Below are 19,052 nucleotides of genomic sequence, written 5' to 3'. Positions count from 1 at the left end.
CAAAAAGCGTCGGGTACTCTCTGGGTGTGTGCTCCATACACACCTGGAGTCCCATGATTGTAGATCTTTTTGCATGTTGTATTGCCATGTTTCCATGTTTATAACTTGTATCCTGTACCTCATGCCTAATCTATTGTACCCCCTATTTACCCGTATCCTTACCCCAATAAACACCCAAACTTTTGCAATCATACCTACATCTACTATACTCTTTATTATACTCTATTACTTATGAGTAGGTGTCCCCTTTAAAGTCCCCTAAGAGGATCAAATTTCCATTTCTCCCTTTATACATTAAGAAACACAGCGAGTCAGTTCTGCTCACTGAGAAGCAATACTGCATTCACATTTGAAGAGCAACACAACAATGTATAATAAACTGTCCCAGGCCCCGGATTTAGTATGCATAGGGGGTGGGATCTGCAATAACTGTTTCTATCCAGATGAAACTGGCTCTTTGGAAATTTTGTGCACCACATAGGACACAACAGCAGAGATTAATATCCTCTAAAGCCCTGGGGGCATGTCCAAGATACTGAGTAATTCTTGTGGAGGACAACTTACAGACAGAAAGTGAGCCTGTTTCAATGCCCTTTAATAAAAATTCAGAAGCCCATCTTGCGAAAGAAAGCAAAACAAATCTAAAAAGCAGCACCATTTTTTTTACTAAGCACCAGAGGCAGCAGCAGATGGGTTAAAAACAGGTTCTGCTTTAAAGAACAACTTTGCCACTTCAACAAGTCTAAATGAATGTGTTCAGGAAAAAAGAATTGATCACGGACAGAAACCTTTGTAAATTCCTAGGACAGCAATGTTTAGCAGACTGATTGGCTCACAAACTGTGGATCAGCTATTGAAGTGCAGCACACAACAGATATACAATAAATGAGGCAACATAAAAATATAAGGCCCTACAAATATTGTACTTAACCATATACAGTAGGTTTAATACAGTATGCATTGTAGTGGGACTATATTTTCTCTATGCATATCATGAAATGAAATCACTTCCTCAGGTGATTAAGGAGGAATAATGTATGATGAAATACTAGTACTATACAGTACATATTTTTTTTAATCAAATCATAAATAGCAAGCACTAGTATTTACTTACATTTATGTTGGATAGAAGATAGACATATAACAAAAAAAATAGCCTCCTAGATTTCAGCAAAGTGTCATGTTTTATCAAAGGACACAATATTTTAAGAGGGAACCAAATAGGGTACAAGACAATATGATTGCAAAGAACTGCCACAGAGACAAACTATCTGTAAAAGTCAATATACATGTTTGCCAGCACACCACAGATCATCCAATGTCATCTGAAAATTTTATTGAAGAATGATCACATTACAAAGGATAAAGTGCAAATTTTGGAGCCACAGAGGAACCCTTCGTCAGGCATGTGAAGGGGTCCTGCGCAGCTCCGAAAATGTTGACATTGACTTGTGATGTCTCCAGTCTCCACCTGGTTGTTGCTGCAGCACCCACTACCTCTGAGTCTTTTCCAGGAATGTTTGTGATGGGAATATTAATATTACTATCTTTAAAAGTGTCAGAATATATTTTTAGTCAGTCCATAGAAGGATTTCCAAAAAATGTAAATATAATAGAATAGTACTTAGCTAATACCTGTCATCCTAGGGTACTAAAGATGATATCGCAATCTCTTATATGGAATTATAAACTGAACACTGAAGTATCTGATATACAGAAAAATGTAGTATTTACAGCTCTAACAGTGTATGCAGCGCTTTACAATGTAGGAGGGGGGACAGCACAACCACAGTACAGTTCAATACAGAAGGGACTGGAGGGCCCTGCTCATAGAGCTTACATTCTAAAAGGGAGAGGGGTGGTACAAAAGGTAATAGATGCAGGGAATGATTTGATGACCCATGAATGATTCCGTATAAATTCCCAGTCAGGCTGGCGTCTTTTGGACAAAAGGGGTCTTATGATCCATAAGCAGGCCTATGTTATGGGCCAGGCACATGCAAGCTCTTCCCCTGGGTGGTGATGTGTGACCACTGGATCTGTCCTTGTGGTAAGGATGTCTGACGTGGCATTTACTCCTTATCTTGGGACATCTGCAATACAATGACATCAGAGTGCTCAGGGGCTGGGGTCTTGGTGGTTTGGTTCAGTGCCATGGACAGGACGGGGGACATAAAGGAAAGGCATAATCTGGCCTGGAATCATTATAGTGCCAATGGCAACATCATGAGTGATTGTACAGTCTATGTGACATTTAAATAGGTATGTTACACTTTGAAATTGTGTTATTGATGGATAGACTGGAGGGAATAGCATTCCCTCACTATAGAATTTGTAGCAACATACTGATTTGTTTTTTTTTTCTTATGCGCTATTCCTTATAGCCTGGGATAATATGATGGCTTCAGAATTATATTAGAAGAACCTGACTGGGAATCTACACTCTATAACACCATGGAATCATTCATGAAGTCATAACTATAAGCATGTATTTCTAACTTGATATGTTAACAGTGGCTGGACAACTATTTTATTACTAGATTACATATATGGGTTTGTGATATCATCTTTAATACTCTAGGGGGACAGGTATGGGCTGAGTACTATTCCATTATATTTACACTTTGTGGGATCCTTTGGGAGACTGACTGAAAATAGGCTGTGATACTTTTGCAGATAGTTTGTTGGCATTGGTGCTCTTTTGAGGCCTTGTATCCTGTTTGGCTCTCTCTTAAAGTGGTTGTAACCCTTGCTAGTATTAACACCATACAACACCAAATCAAGCTTGAATGTGCTGTGATCTTTATTTTTTTTTAAATGCGCTTCATACTGAACTGAACTGTCCAGCCTCATACCTGTAGATCACGTGATCGCAGTGATGCACGGTGGGCACGTTCAGTGTCAGCTTATTTACATCAGGACCGGAAGTGACGTTGCTGCCCAGTGCCTGTGTTTCAATGACTATGGAACGCTCTCAGACTAGGCAGCAGACATCACTTACTCTTTTTCCCATCCAAGAGCATGAATGGGTAGGGAGACGGCTCTGCACTGACTACGGAAGATACAGGCACACTGTGCTTTTACACAGCACGCCTGTATCTTAAGCGGGACAATCCAAGACACAAACTGACCCTGGCAGCCTGGATTGCCTGCCATACTACCCTGGTCAGTTTACTTTAAGAGCAGTGACACAGGCACGATCAATCAGGTATATCAGAGCATTTGCAGCCAGAAATAAAATACCAATATTAAAAATCACATTAAACTAATTTTAATGAGACAGTGCAGTATTTTTTATTTTTACCTTTACAAAAACTTTAAACCATTGTGTTCTTTGATGCTATACGTAGCTTTGCATCAATCTAGGAGGTTCTTTTTATTATAGGCCTATTTTCTATGCAACATGAATGTAAGTAAATACTGGTGCTTGTTATTCATGTTTTGATCCAAAAATATATGTGAGATACAAATATTTCATAATACAGTATTCATTCATATTCTCTTGAGGATGTGAATAAATTTCACAAAATGCATACAGAAAATATAGTCCCACTACAATATATACTGCATTAAACCTATATGTTTAGGTATAATGTCTGGAGAAACTCTGTTTTCAAGAAATCTGAACAATCCTTTGTTAAACAAACAATTAATAACTAAAAATAACAAGTATATTCTTATTATAGATTAAAAAGTATAAATGCGTATTTCTTTATAGTCATAGTGACAATAATAAAATTAAAGGTATCCATCTGCAATACTAAACATTAAAAGAAAAAAGAAAAGAGAAAGAATGAAAGAGTTATGGGTGAGGGGAGAAGTACATATCCGGAGGCAAAATTATTAATAACAGACAGTAATATAAACAAGTGCAAAAACAATTATTACCGGGACGAGAGTACTCCATCGTCAAATGCATTAGAGAGAGAATATACAATCCATGATTGCCATAGAGTAGTAAATTCTTTCAGTTTGTTTTTATCCAAAGCAACTATTTTGGCATGTAATAATGATTGACTCATTCTAGTTTTGGTCTCTGTGATGTTCAACATAGGCATTTTCCATGCCTAGCAATTGTCTGTTTCGCGGCTGTCGAGAGGTGAAGGAAAAGTTTCAATTGTCATTGAGTCTGGCTTTAAATTTAAAAGAGCCATTGTCGCATGTATGGAGATAGATTATTCAAACATTTACGAGGCTAAGGAAAATACTTGTTTCCAAAATTTATATGCAGTTGGGCAATGCCACCAAATATGTATTTATGTGCCCTGATCAGGACAGCCATGAAAACACAAGTCTGAGTAGTCAGGTGTAATATTAGTGAGTCTAGCAGGGACCAAGTACCAACGTGCCATTACCTTGTATGACGTTTTAAGTGCTACAATGTTTGATGAAGTAGATTTAGTGTTAGACCATATTGTAGACCATTCCGTAATATCAATAGTGCGATCAAGGTCCTGTTACCATTTAGCAACATAGGATGGCAAATTGGAATCAGAATGAGTGAGTAAATGGTAGAAATTCAACATTTGGCATGTGGATTTTTTAAACAAATGTGTTCAAATTTTGAGAGAGAATTGATAGTACAATTAGGACTGAAATGGTGGGAATAAAACATTTTTGATTTGAAGGTAGTGAAACAGTTCAGATTGCGGAAGTTAATAAATTTCACACAATTCTGGGAAGGGATGGATCGATAATGTTGAGATCATATCATGTAGACATGAAATTCCAGCTTTAGACCAGGCTCGAAAAGTTCTGGGAGATATCCATGCTGGATAAAAAGCAGGATTTTTATGAAAAGAAAGGAGTGGGTTGTAAGTGGACTGTAGACCATGTGTAATTTTATGCCTATCCCAAATAGATAGGGAATGTTTTGTTATTGGATTTCGTAAATTTTTACGGTCACTTGATCGCAGCCATAGGATATTGTTTATGGGAAGAGGGTCACAATCCACTGCTTCAATTGTTACCTATAAATGAATCTCTACAGTAGAATGATACTTGGATAATTGTGACAATTGAGCAGCCCTGTAGTATAATGAAAAGTTAGGAAAACCCAGGGCTCCGATTATCTTAGGTAGATACAAAGTTTTTCTAGGCAATCTTGGTTTAATATTCCTTTAAGTTGTACTTTTTGTTGTACAATTCTTAAAAAATAGGCAGGTATATGAATTGGAAGGACTCTAAATAGATATCTGAATTTAGGTAGTATAGCTATTTTTATTATATTGATTTTCCCAAACCAGGAGGATGGTATGGATGACCAGGTAGCTAACAAATTCATAGTTAGTTTTAATAAAGCTGCATAATTAGCAGCAAATAAGTCTGAAATGTTGGCAGTGAGTCGGACACCCAGATATGGAAGACTACGTGCAGCCCATTTAAAGGGTAATGTATCTTGTACAGTGATTCTTTCTGTCTCAGCCAATGAGATGTTCAATGCAGTAGATTTTTTAACATTGACCTCCAAGCCAGATATGAATGAGTATTTATTTAGTATAATCATGAGATTAGGGGCAGATACTTGTGGTGAAGATAGGAATAGGAGAATGTCATCTGCAAATAAACATAACTTGTGATGACAAGCAGCTAATTCTGTGCCAGTAATGGTGGGTTCCGTTCTGATTCTTTGTGCCAGGGGTTCAATAAGTAAAGCAAACAAAAGTGGGGCAAGCGAGCATCCTTGTCGAGTGCCCCTTTGTATAGGAAATGTTTCCGATTTGTAGCCTGCATATTTAATATACGCTCTAGATTCACAATATAATGCAGAGATCCAGTTTAAAAAATGTGGGCCAAATCCCCATTTATGAAGGGTAAATTGCATGTAGGACCATGATATAGTATCAAAAGCTTTTTTAATGTCAAGAGAAAGAAAGCAAGTAGGAATACGATGTGTCTTAGCAGCATGAGATAAAAGAGTTGCACGTCTAATCTTATCGCTGGCTTGACGGATAGGGATAAACCCACTTAATCACGATGTATAATGTTACCGATTATTGTATTTAGTCTTTTGGCTAGAATTTTGGCTAAGATTTTAATATCTAAATTCAACAAGGAAATGGGACGATAATTGGACCATAGAATATCATCTGTATGAGGTTTGGGAATCATGTAATAATCATCAAAAAATAGCAGTTAGAGTTTCCTTCCTAAACGAGTGTCCCTCCAGGAGAGAGTTGTAGGTACTAGTTAAAATGGGTGAAAGAAGGTTTACAAATGTTCGATAATAAAGAGCAGAAAATCCGTCGGGACCAGGTCTCTTATTCAACTTTAGATCTTTGATAGCATTAGACACCTCATCACTCGTCACCGATTCTTCCAGTATTTCCCATTGTGTCTTAGATAAAGACGGAAGAGAAATATGGAAAAATAAATAATTTGCCTTGGAGGTATCCAGCTCACTATTGGATGAGTATAAAGTGGATAAATGTTTTTTTACATTTTTCCAGAATTTTCATAGGGTTATTGGAGTACACATCTTTGGAGATTTTAAGGTGTATTGGTTTGGAGGGGATATGACTAGATTCAAGAGCCTGGGCTAATAATGTATACGGTTTATTCGCTTTCATGTAGAAATTATGTCTCAATCTTTTAATAGTTTTGTCTGCAGATTCTGTGAGAAACAGATCAAATTCAAGTTTGGCTTTATCTAATTTCAATTTTGATGTTGGAGATGGATTATTTTGAAATGCCATAAAGCTTGCATTAAAATTTGTTTCTAATTCACGGTATAGAATTTTAAGTTTACGATTAAACAATGCAGCTTGTCTAAAACACGTCTCGAAGAACTGGTTTATGTGCTTCCCATAAAGTGATTGGGGATATGTCAGGAGAAGAGTTAAGTTATAAGCGCCAATTCAATATTTATTTTATTAGCTAAATTTTTTAGTAAATAATCTCTGAGAATCCACGTGGGATCATGTGCTATAGGAATAGTAAAAGCAATAACAGTAAAATTTGCGCTATGATCTGACCATGGAATCGGTATGAATTTGGATGACAAAATTTCAGGTGCCATTCCTATGGTTAAGAATATATGGTCAATCCGTGAAAATGATTGATGGGGATATGAATAGTGAGTATATTGCCTTTTAGTAGGATTAAACTCACGCCAATTATACACTAAGTTGTATTTCGTAACAAGTTGTGAAAAGGAATGTTTATTAGGCATGTTTAGATGAGTTATAGGTGATTTGTCCAAGAATGGAAAAAGAGTCTGATTAGAATCCTCACAAACTATTACAGTACCCAACTTATGTGAATCAACTATTTGTAGTAAGTAGGATAGGAATGAGGTAGGTTGTTTATTAGGGGCATAGTAAGACACAACAGTGATATCAGTATCTAATAGATGGCCTGTAAGAATTAAATATCGTCCGTCAGGGTCTTTAATCTCTCATACTAGTGTAAATGGGGTACTATGATGAAACGTAATAAGTACACCATGTTGTTTCGTCTAGGCCAAGGTCGTATAAACTTGAGAATAGATTTTGCTAAAGAATTTAGGGGTGGATTGTGTGGTAAAGTGGGTTTCTTGCAGGCATAATATGTGCACTTTTCTAGAAGCAAAGGATCGAAAAGCTTTAGTGTGCTTTTGTGGAACATTCAATCCCTGTACATTCAGGGACAGAATGTTCATAGGAGCCATAGAGTAAGATGGTGATGACTTGTAATATAAATCGTTCAAAAACGAAATTCAAAAGAAAATTACCTCCGGGGGAGGGGGGATAAAGAGCAATAGAAAAGAAATGGAAAAAGAAATGGAAAAATATCCAAATGCCAAAAATATTAGTTAGAATACGTATAGGCTTATGACGCTACGGTTGAAGGGAGAAAAAATCTTCCAACAAGGGAACCTTAGCTACTGTCAGTTGTTCACCAAAATAATGAACAACCTAGGGTAGCAGAAAAGGAGCGCAGGGAACATCCCTGAAGGATACGGAAAGCCAACCATTAAGTTTGTATCATAATAATATATATAACGAGTACAGAAGATGCCTAAGTGAAAAGTAAGGACTTGAAGTTAGTGAAAAAAAAAAGCCATATTAAGACTTGTTTGAAAAAATAATAAACCATCAATCAGTGAACATAACCAGTCACTTGGTAAATAAACCTGAAGAAAAGGCGCAAATAACATTCAGTCCATAGAATCATCAGGTGTTGGGTCTGGGGAACGAAAGTGACCTCTTTTGTGCGAGCCATGATGTTCACTTCTGCCTGCTGGGTTTGATGACTTGCCCAAGGAACACAATGTAGATCTTCGGTGGGAGCCCTCTGGATTTTGCGTAGAATTTAAGAGGTGCAAATCTTGAAGAGTGGTTTGTAGATCATTTGCATTATGACAGATATATTTTGAGTCTTGACAGGTGAAACGTACCGAGAAGGGAAAACCCCATTGATAAGTAATTAAGTTACATTGCAATATTTTAAGTAGGGGTTTCAGAGCCCGTCTTTTGTTGATAGCTAGTTGCAATAAGTCTGTGAATAGTTGATAATTATGTCCCTGAAAGATTAAAGATTCCTTGTGTCTTGCAACAGCTAGTGGTTGTTCTTTTGTGCGGTAAAAATGGAATTTGGCAATGATATCGTGAAGAGGGCCGTCCGATTTCTTGGGCGTTAGGGCTCTGTGAACCCTGTCCATCTCAAGTCGCTCCACCAGTATTGGCGGTTGCAGTTCTTGAAAAAGCGCTATCAGTGAGGCTTGTAAGTCAATGACAGATTCAGGTATTCCTCTAATGCATAAATTAGAGCGTCTTGCACGATTTTCACAATCATCCAATCGAGTTTGTAAAATAGTATTTTCTTCTTTAAGGTTATCAATCTCTGTCGAATAATTCAGGTTATAATTTTACACGGCTTCAACTCTAATTTCAAGTGCAGACATGCGTTGGCCCAGATCTCTCATCTCTTTAGTGAGACTAGAGGTAATATGGTCTGAGGTGTATTTCAAAGATTTTTGGAACAATTTTTCAATTTGTTTTAATGTGGTTGCAGTGGCCATTTCTTCCTGAGAGGTAACATCAGCATTTTACAGTTCAAAATCATTAATATTTCAGAGGACTGGAGATGGTGTAGTTGCCTTTAAGGCTTTATTAGCCTTGTGTGATGTTTCTGAGGGGGCCGGCTGCAGTGCCATTTTCACTATCTGAGGCGGCGATGATAAGCCGTTTTTCGGCTTCATGGAGGGCTGTTAGTTCTCGGCAGAAGAGCCCAAATATGCCCACTTATATGTGCCACAGACCAGGGAGGAACACTTGCGGGTAAACGCTGAGTACCCGTCCTCATTCTGCCGTTCTGTCCCTCAGGTAATGGAGCTTTAGGCAGGAGCGACCATACCGCTCAACTCCGCGCATCCGCTTGGCCTATGCATTTTTATATGTGGATGCATATAAAACATTTCCTTTTACTCTGTTGTGATAAAGATTCATACTTTCAATTTGGATTGATGCCTTGGATATTTATTCAGTTGCCAGGATAGTCCCAAAATCTCTAGGTAAATAGTTGTAACCTTAAATAGGGATGATGGCATCCTCTTGATACTTACCCATGAGAGTTTTTGGAACGACTTTCAGTATAATTTTATAATATGGGGCTTATACCAACGCTAAACAAAGAATATAAAATTAAAAATACATTTCCTAATATGTTCAGGTGGGAGGTTACCACTGCAATACGACCAGGTTTGTGATTCTACGTAACCAATTTCAAAACACTTAAAAAATAAATAAACTATCAAATGTTATATACAGTTGTGCCTTTCCTTACTTGCGTCTAATATTACCAACTGTAGATACAGTGCACTACAAATTTTCCATATTACCCATAAGTTAACATATAGGAATTATGGGATTTATGAATATTAATTCAAAGGGGTGCTCTTTCCAGAGCTTAACAGGAATTGACAAGTATTTTTTTTTAGATAAATAGTAATTTAGTACAGTAGGGTAAAAACCTAATTACTTTTGCCCCATGGGCTGTGTATATTGCAGCAGAAGATATAGTTGTGTGAAATGGTTGTCATGGAAACTAACTACCAATACACTTCTGTGCTTCCTGAGGAAATCATACAAATGGATGCCTTTAAAAATGTAGCTGCATTTGTTCTGAATATCTAACACTAGCTACCGTAGTTACTAGTTCTTTGATATCATGTTAAACTAATTTTGCAAAATGTGTTTAAAAATATTTGTTTAAAAATAACTTTTGCAAGGTTACATTTACATCACATAATTTGGTATCCAGTAAATCAGTACAAAATTACCATTTAGCAAATTAATGGGTGGTGGTGATTACATGTAGTAAGTTACATGTAGAAATCAGCTGTTTGGTGGTAATAATAAAATGAATATGGAAAACAATCTTACCTTTCTGACACAGTATAATTTTTCTCTGCAGCTGAACACACATGTCATTAAGTTGATCAGCTTGCCAATATTTCATAAACACTTTGCGAGTTCCAATCTGCAACATGTAAATATATGTGTTACTGCTACAAATCCTCTAATAGTAGTATACTGTATACCCATAGATAAAAAAAAACAGCAGCATGACCTTGACTTGATTTGAGACAGGTCTTTGTAGCAGACAAATAAGTCTCCATTTCTGTGTTTTTGGTGACAACTATGGCATAAAATAAGTAATACTTTATCCAGCTGTGCTGGTAAATTTTTTTCTTTGATGCATAGTGGGATTTTGTGATGATCCTTGCTAAATTGTACTGGGATTTTTCTCTAAAAATTTTTTGGGTTGGTTATGTTTGCTTGTTTCACTAACTGACTTTAGAACAGCCATATATTGCAAATCCTTCAACCATGATGCAAGACAGAGTATTTGACACTCTCTACTTATCACTCAGCACCCATGTGGACAAAAGACAAATTAATTTTCACCTGTGTTATATTTTATTTTTTATATCGCTTTCTGGGCAGACCCAGATTTTTTTTTTTTTTTTATGAATCAGACAACTAAACAAGATTTTTATTGTTGGTATTTTTTTTTCAGTGAGCAAAAAGTTTGTTTGTAGCTCTATAAAAGTGAATGCCTTGCATTATTTCATAGTGATCACAGCACTTATAGAATTAAAAATGTTTACAAATGTTTAAAACTTACACGAGTATAATGTTCTGGCACTGGGTCGAAACTCCACCCAGGAGCATAAGTGTCCAGATGTCCTAATTGCTCGATACTACAGTGACAAAACATTCTGGTTGTATATACAGTACATGTAGGGATCTGCTGCTCTCTACTGTTAGCTGTGCTATGTATAATTATGTATTAGCACATCTTATCTCAGAGAGGTTGGCTTTGAAACCCCAAAGAAGTAGAAAGTGAAGAGAAAGACAGGGAACTGAACCGCATGGCCATATACACACAGGAGCAGAGACTATTATGCTAGTATTCCTATGTTCCAATAGTTTAACTGAAGTTGCTCATAGCTTCTTGAGTGTATTTCTGAATCCTTGTGACATACGAGTCTCTAGCCTATTGTTATTATCTCAGAGGCACAGTGCCAGATATTTAGGTCTGTGCTACTGTATGTGTGTAGTGGTGTGTAGTGGTCACCTTCCAGTATATTAGTAGGTGAACTTGTTTATTGCAATATCGTTTTTGTGCAGCTTCTGTTATTCTAGTTAACACTGTCTCTCTGATCTGGGATTCTATAGCTAATTTTAGATTAGGGCTCAAAAACAAGCACATGCTAGAACCAGGTAAGGCATCTGATGGCCACTTCCAGTAGTTAGAGGTCCGGTTGCATGTCAGGTTAGAAACTAATATGGAGGGACTAAAGCACAGATTATGACTGTTCCAGTGCCACACTACAGTTGCTGCCAGAGCTAAAGTGCAGAAGATGACTCTGTGTTCTGGTGCCACGCCACAGTCCCTCCCAATAAGAAGCACCATTTCAGGCTGGTTAGACAACAGTTGGAGGATTCCCAATGACGGCTGATCTTGTCTCCAGGTCTCTGACACAAAGACAGATGTTGCATTAACCACAGGGGCCCCTGCAACTAGATTTTTCTGCAACATTCATCTGGAGGTATTTCTATTTATATATATATATATATATATATATATATATATATATATATACACACACACATACACACACACGATATCTCACAAAAGTGTGTAATGTAAAGTAGTGGGTGTACAGCATGTATAACAGTGTAAATTAGCTGTCTTCTCAAAATAACTCAACACACAGCCATTAATGTCTAAACCGCGGGCAACAAAAGTGAGTACATCCCTAAGTGAAAATGTCCAAATCGGCCCCAATTAGCCATTTTCCCTGAATGGGGAGCAGGTGTGTTAAATTTGGTGTTATCACTCTCACTCTCTCATACTGGTCACTGGAAGTTCCACATGGCACCTCATGGCAAAGAACTCTCTGAGGATCTGAAAAAAATAATTGTTGCGCTACATAAAGATGGCCTAGGCTATATGAAGATTGCCAAGACCCTGAAACTGCAGCACAGTGGCCAAGACCATACAGCGATTTAACAGGACCGGTTCCACTCAGAACAAGCCTCACCATGGTCAACTAAAGAAGTTGAGTGCACGTGCTCAGCATCATATCCAGAGGTTGTCTTTGGGAAATAGACGTATGAGTGCTTCAAGCATTGCTGCAGAGGTTGAAGGGGTGGGGGTCAGCCTGTCAGTGCTCAGACCATACGTCGCACACTTCATAAAATTGGTCTGCATGGCTGTGGTCCCAGAAGGAAGCCTCTTTTAAAGATGATGCACAAGAAAGCCCTCACACTGTTTGCTGAAGACATGCAGACTAAGGACATGGATTATTGGAACCATACCCTGTGGTCTGATGAGACCAAGATAAACTTATTTGGTTCAGATGGTGTCAAGCATGTGTGGTGGCAACCAAGTGAGGAGTACAAAGACAAGTGTGTCTTGCCTACAGTCAAACCTGGTGGAGGGAGTGTCAAGGTCTGGGGCTGCATGGCACTGGGCAGCTACAGTTCATTGAGGGAATCATGAATGCCAACATGTACTGTGACATACTGAAGCACAGTATGATCCCCTCCCTCAGAGACTGGGCCACAGGGCAGTATTCCAACATGATAACGACCTCAAACACACCTCCAAGATGACCACTGCCTTGCTAAAGAAGCTGAGGGTAAAGGTGATAAGGTGATGGACTGGCCAAGCATGTCTCCAGACCTAAACCCTATTGAGCATCTGTGGGGCATCCTTAAGTGGAAGGTGGAGGAGCGCAAGGTCTCTAACATCCACCAGCTCCGTGATGTCGTCATGGAGAAGTGGAAGAGGACTCCAGTGGCAACCTGTGAAGCTCTGGTGAACTCCATGCCCAAGAGGGTTAAGGCACGCTGGAAAATAATGGTGGCCACACAAAATATTGACACTTTGGGCCCAATTTGGACATTTTCACTTAGGGGTGTACTCACTCCAGCGTTTTAGACATTATTGGCTGTGTGTTGAGTTATTTTAAGGGAACAGCAAATTTGCACTGTTATACAAGCTGTACACTCACTACTTTACATTGTAGCAAAGTGTAATTTCTTCAGTGTTGTCACATGGGGTGTACTCACTTTTATATATATATGACACACACACACACACACACACACACACACACACACACACACACACACACATATATACACAGTATATATACCTGGGTATATGTGCAAAAATCCACCAGAACACCGATCTGTGCATTGGATGCACAGTATGTACTGTTATTAATCTCTTTTTGCATAAAGCTTTTAGTATTTCTGTACTGGTGTGCATCTATATACTTATGATTAATGTTATATGCTGGTATGTTGTTTACAAAGGCCCTGTCCTGGGTGGAGCCACAGCCAGCTTCATTATCAAACCCACTCTTCCACTTAGCAAAGGTGCTGGTTCTGTTCTCTTGTTTATCCACATTTTTAGTGCAATATCCTGTTTGGGGGGCATTTCTCATGACCACCCCCCCCACCCCCCCACCCCCCCACAATTTTGGTCTGTTAGATATACCAATAAATATGTTCAATAATTGCAATAAAAAATGTCTGTTCTATCCTGCTAGAACTCCAGTGAGCTTTTAACTTCCTGTAGTAAGCTGACTCCGCTGAAATCTCAAGCAGTTTTTTCAGACCTGCCCAGTTCTCTCTGTGATCTACAGAACACCTCCCTTTATGTTATGTAAATACGAAGAGAGGAAGTTGTCCTGTAGTCCTTACAAACTTTCTGCCATAGGGTGACAACACTACTCCTACATAGATACAGTACAATGAACAAGCAATGTCACCCTAAGACAGAAAGTGTGTTACAGGTAGTGATAAGCTGAACACACCTGGGTTCAGTTCAGGCAGGTTTCAGGAAACATTAGTGAGGTTTGGGTGCTTAAGTTGAATCCCAGTGAAGTCAATGGCAACCAAATGTTAAAACACAGTAATGGGCATTTTATAGGTGACTGTACTAGACAAGGCATTGTCAAACAAAAGACATGGTGGGAAGGGGGCTGGGGACATGTACCGAAGCAAAATAAAATGTCACATTTTGTTTGACTGCGAGCAATGATTTTAGTAATGCTTAAAGTGAAGCAATAAATGCTTAGGATGCAGCAGGTGCCCACAGCTTCCTGAGGAACCACTGACAGTGGTAAGCTGTCATATACAGAAGCAGTAGAAATACCTGTTCTGTATATGGTTTGGGTCATTTCAACACAATCATGAGAGCAGTATTCTTTGACAACATGATGGAGGGTTTTAGTGTTACATCTGGAGGAAGTCATTGGTTATAAAACCACAGAGACCTTGGAATGCAACAACATTATCAATAAAACTCATCCTTAGCATCTTTTTTGGGTGACAAATTAGGAAAAGCAGTTGTGGGAAAATGTTCCAGTTCTATGCTTAGAGTGATTGTAAAGGCAGAAGGATTTTTATCTTAATACATTCTGTGCATTAAGTTAAAAAGCCTTCTGTGTGCAGCAGCCCCCCTAATACTTACCTGAGCCCCATCTCTATCCAGCAATGAGCATGAGTCCCTCGGCTGTCTCTCCCTCCTGATTGGCTGAGACACTGCAGTGGCGCCATTGGTTCCCGCTGCTATAAAACTCAAACTCAGCCAATCAGGAGAGATAGGGGTGGGGCCGAACCACGGCTCCGTGTTTGAATGGATACACAAAGCTGCAGCTCAGGTGCCCCCATAGCAAGCTGCTTACTGTGGGGACACTCAACAGGATGGAGGGGTCAGGGGCTCCAGCCATGCACCCAAGAATAGAAGGATCCGGGCTGCCCTGTGCAAAACCACTGCACAGGTCAGGTAAGTATAATATGTGTTATTTTAAGAGCGATCACTTTAACCCAGCCACAGACAGATCGAAATTTGGTCAGTTCAGCATTAGGGATGAGCCGAACACGCCCCGGTTCGGTTCGCAGCAGAACTTGAGAACAGGCAAAAAATTTGTTCGAACACGCGAACACCATTAAAGTCTATGAGACACTAACATTAATAATCAAAAGTGCTCATTTTAAAGGCTTATATGCAAGTTATTGTCATAAAAAGTGTTTGGGGACCTGGGTCCTGCCCCAGTGGACATGTATCAATGCAAAAAGAAGTTTTAAAAATGTCAATTTTTTCGGGAGCAGTGATTTTAATAATGCTTAAAGTGAAACAATAAAAGTATAATATTCCTTTAAATTTCGTACCTGGGGGGGTGTCTATAGTATGCCTGTAAAGGGGCGCATGTTTCCCGTGTTTAGAACAGTCTGACAACAAAATGACATTTCAAAGGAAAAAAGTTATTTAAAACTACTCGCGGCTATTAATGAATTGTCGGTCCGACAATACACATAAAAGTTCATTGATAAAAACGGCATGGGATTTCCCCACAGGGGAACCCCAAACCAAAATAAAAAAAAAAATGCATGGGGGTCCCCCCAAAATCCATACCAGACCCTTATCCGAAAACGCAACCTGGCAGGCCACAGGAAAAGAGGGGGGATGAGAGAGCACCCCCCTCCTGAACCGTACCAGGCCACATGCCCTCAACATTGGGAGGGTGCTTTGAGGTAGCCCCCAAAGCACCTTGTCCCCATGTTGATGGGGAGAAGGGCCTCATCCCCACAACCCTTAACCGGTGGTTGTGGGGGTCTGCGGGCGATTGGCTTATCGGAATCTGGAAGCCCCTTTAACAAGGGGACCCCCAGATCCCGCCCCCCCTGTGTGAGATGGTAATGGGGTACAAATGTACCCCTACCATTTCACAAAAAGAGTGTCAAAAAGTTTAAAAAACACAAGAGACGTTTTTTGACAAGTCCTTTATTAATTTCTTCTTCTTTCCGCTTCTTCTTCCATCTTCTGGTGTTCCTTCGGTTTCTTCTTCTTCCTCCATCTTCTTCTTCATCTTCTTCTTCTTCCTCCGCTCTTCTCATCCCGCATCTTCCTCCAGGCTTCTTCTCCGCTCCGTCTGCACGATCCGCCTCAGTGGGAGTCTTCCACCATGTGAAGCTTTGGTTCTTCTGACATTTCTTATATAACGGAGGGCAGGGCCACCCAATGACCCCGCCCTCCTGTGACGCAAGGGAAACTTCCCTGTGGCTTTCCCCGTGTTGTCAGAGGGGGCGGGGTCACCTGTTTACGCCATTTTTTTTAAATTTTGGCACAGGGTTCCCCTTAAAATCCATACCAAACCTGAAGGGCCTGGTATGGAATTTAGGGGGACCCCCACTCCATTTTTTTATTTTGGCACGGGATTCCCCTTAATATCCATACCAGACCTGAAGGGCCTAGTATGGAATTTAGGGGGACAACCACCATGTTTTTTTTTTATTTTCCTTTGAAATGTCATTTTGCTGTCAGACTGTTCTAAACATGGGAAACATGCGCCCCTTTACAGGCATACTATAGACACCCCCCAGGTATGAAATTTAAAGGAATATTACACTTTTATTGTTTCACTTTAAGCATTATTAAAATCACTGCTCCTGAAAAACGGCCGTTTTTAAAACTTAAAAAACGGCCTCAAAGCACCCTCCCAATGTTGAGGGCATGTGGCCTAGTACGGTTCAGGAGGGGGGCCACTCTCTCGTCCCCCCCTCTTTTCCTGGGGCCTGCCAGGTTGCGTGCTCGGATAAGGGTTTGGTATGGATTTTTGGGGGGACCCTACACCATTTTTTAAAAAAATGTTGGCGCGGGGTTCCCCTTAAAACCCATACCAGACCTGAAGGGTTTGGTATAGATTTTTAGGGGGACCCCACACCATTTTTTTTTTAATTTTGGCCGGGGTTCCCCTTAATATCCATATCAGACCTGAAGGGCCTGGTATGGAATTTAGGGGGACCCCCCACACCATTTTTTTTTTCAATTTTGGTTCAGGGTTCCCCTGTGGGGAATTCCCATGCCGTTTTTATCAATGAACTTTTATATGTATTGTCGGACCGGCAATTCATTAATAGCCACGAGTAGTTTTAAATGACTTTTTTTTCTTTGAAATGTCATTTTGCTGTCAGACTGTTCTAAACATGGCAAACATGCGGCCCTTTACAGGCACACTATAGACACCCCCCAGGTACGAAATTTAAAGGAATATTACACTTTTATTGTTTCACTTTAAGCATTATTAAAATCACTGCTCCTGAAAAAACGGCCGTTTTTAAAACTATTTTTTGCATTGATTCATGTCCCCTGGGGCAGGACCCAGGTCCCCAAACACTTTTTTATGACAATAACTTGCATATAAGCCTTTAAAATTAGCACTTTTGATTATTCATGTTCAAGTCCCATAGACTTTCGCATGTTCGAACAAATTTTTTTGCCTGTTCTGGTGCGAACTGAACAGGGGGGTGTTCGGCTCATCCCTACTAATAACTAAAATGATAACCGGTATATGAGAGGTGGAAATGTTTCATTGTTCAAACCCCCTACCGTCCTCTGGAGGAACCCTAGCTGAGAAAGTCTGGTCTAGACACATTCTGAAATTAAACTGATTGAAAAAATGCTTTCCCAATGGGCAGTACAGAGCCTTACCTGGAAAAGATGACCACCATGGAGATACTAAAAAGTATGTGACATAGAGCTAAGAACAAAATAAAATAAGAATGTTATGTGCTAAAGAGATTTACCATGCGTAAATACCTTTTCATTATGATTTACCTGCCATCCCTGCTGTTTGCATTGCTCAAGAACATGGCGACATTTCTCTTCTGGTGATGCTTTGTGTTTCTCTCTTGTTAACATTTCTGTTAAGTGCTTATACCTGCAATTCAAGTGAAGGGTTAGTATATAAGGCTGATGGCATATAAGGATCCATTGGTAGAAGCAGTTCAAATATGAACTACCATTTATTTAATGGTATAAAACGTACAAGTTAGAATCACAGTATAAATATCCTCAATGTACTTAAAAAAAATAAATACATTTATAAGCACACGATCTTAGGCTTATACACTATTGTGAAATGTTTTTTTACTGGGGATGAAACTTTGAAACAAATCCATGAAAACCTGAGAGTAATATCCAAAATGTATATAAAGAGTAATGCAAAAAAACTAAATGAATACCAGAAACCAGGTCTTCAGTGCTGCAAGGCAATAGGGCTAATCACTGCATAGTCAGAAAGCATTATGGGTATAATGATTTTAAATCAAGGATACCGATGAAAATACTAGTTTCAGCACATATTGCTATAAGATAGATAACACATCCTTTCTCCTTTTAGAAGTGAAGCAAGCATTCTCCCAACACAATACGGAGGAGAACTGTGTAATTTATGTGGGTCAGCTCACACAATCTCTAGTTTATAATGTCTACACAAAATTATTCATATGAGTAGTTGTGTCAGCAAATGATCATTTGAAATTTGTATAGTCAAATATTATTTAATAAATCATCCTTAGTTCTCTTTTTTTAAAATACGCTCTTATCAATCACAGACATTCATATAGTGTTACAAAGATGACTGGAAAATTAATCTGAGCCATGAATTTCTTAACAGCTATATTTATAGGCTTAGCCAATTGTCCACTAGCAGTAATAGCTATATGCTGACTTAGGGAAAAAAAAGACAAAATACATCTAAAAAA

The 19,052-nt window shown here is 39.1% G+C and overlaps 1 protein-coding gene across 5 annotated transcripts in view; it reads right to left on the bottom strand.

Annotated features, from left to right (window-relative positions):
- Positions 1-19,052, bottom strand: part of MYO16 (myosin XVI) — a 669,347-nt gene that overhangs the window by 66,385 nt on the left and 583,910 nt on the right. For all 5 annotated transcript variants that reach the window (XM_073614485.1, XM_073614486.1, XM_073614487.1 and 2 more), the window contains exons 28-29: positions 18,124-18,226; positions 10,365-10,461 (exon numbers count right to left, since the gene is read on the bottom strand). In XM_073614485.1, coding sequence (XP_073470586.1) covers positions 10,365-10,461; positions 18,124-18,226 — 200 coding nt within the window. The remainder of the gene's footprint in view (positions 1-10,364; positions 10,462-18,123; positions 18,227-19,052) is intronic.

The sequence above is a fragment of the Aquarana catesbeiana genome, linkage group LG02 (assembly GCF_042186555.1).
Source record: "Aquarana catesbeiana isolate 2022-GZ linkage group LG02, ASM4218655v1, whole genome shotgun sequence".
Lineage (NCBI taxonomy): Eukaryota > Metazoa > Chordata > Amphibia > Anura > Ranidae > Aquarana > Aquarana catesbeiana.
This window is presented reverse-complemented; position numbering and strand designations above follow the sequence as displayed.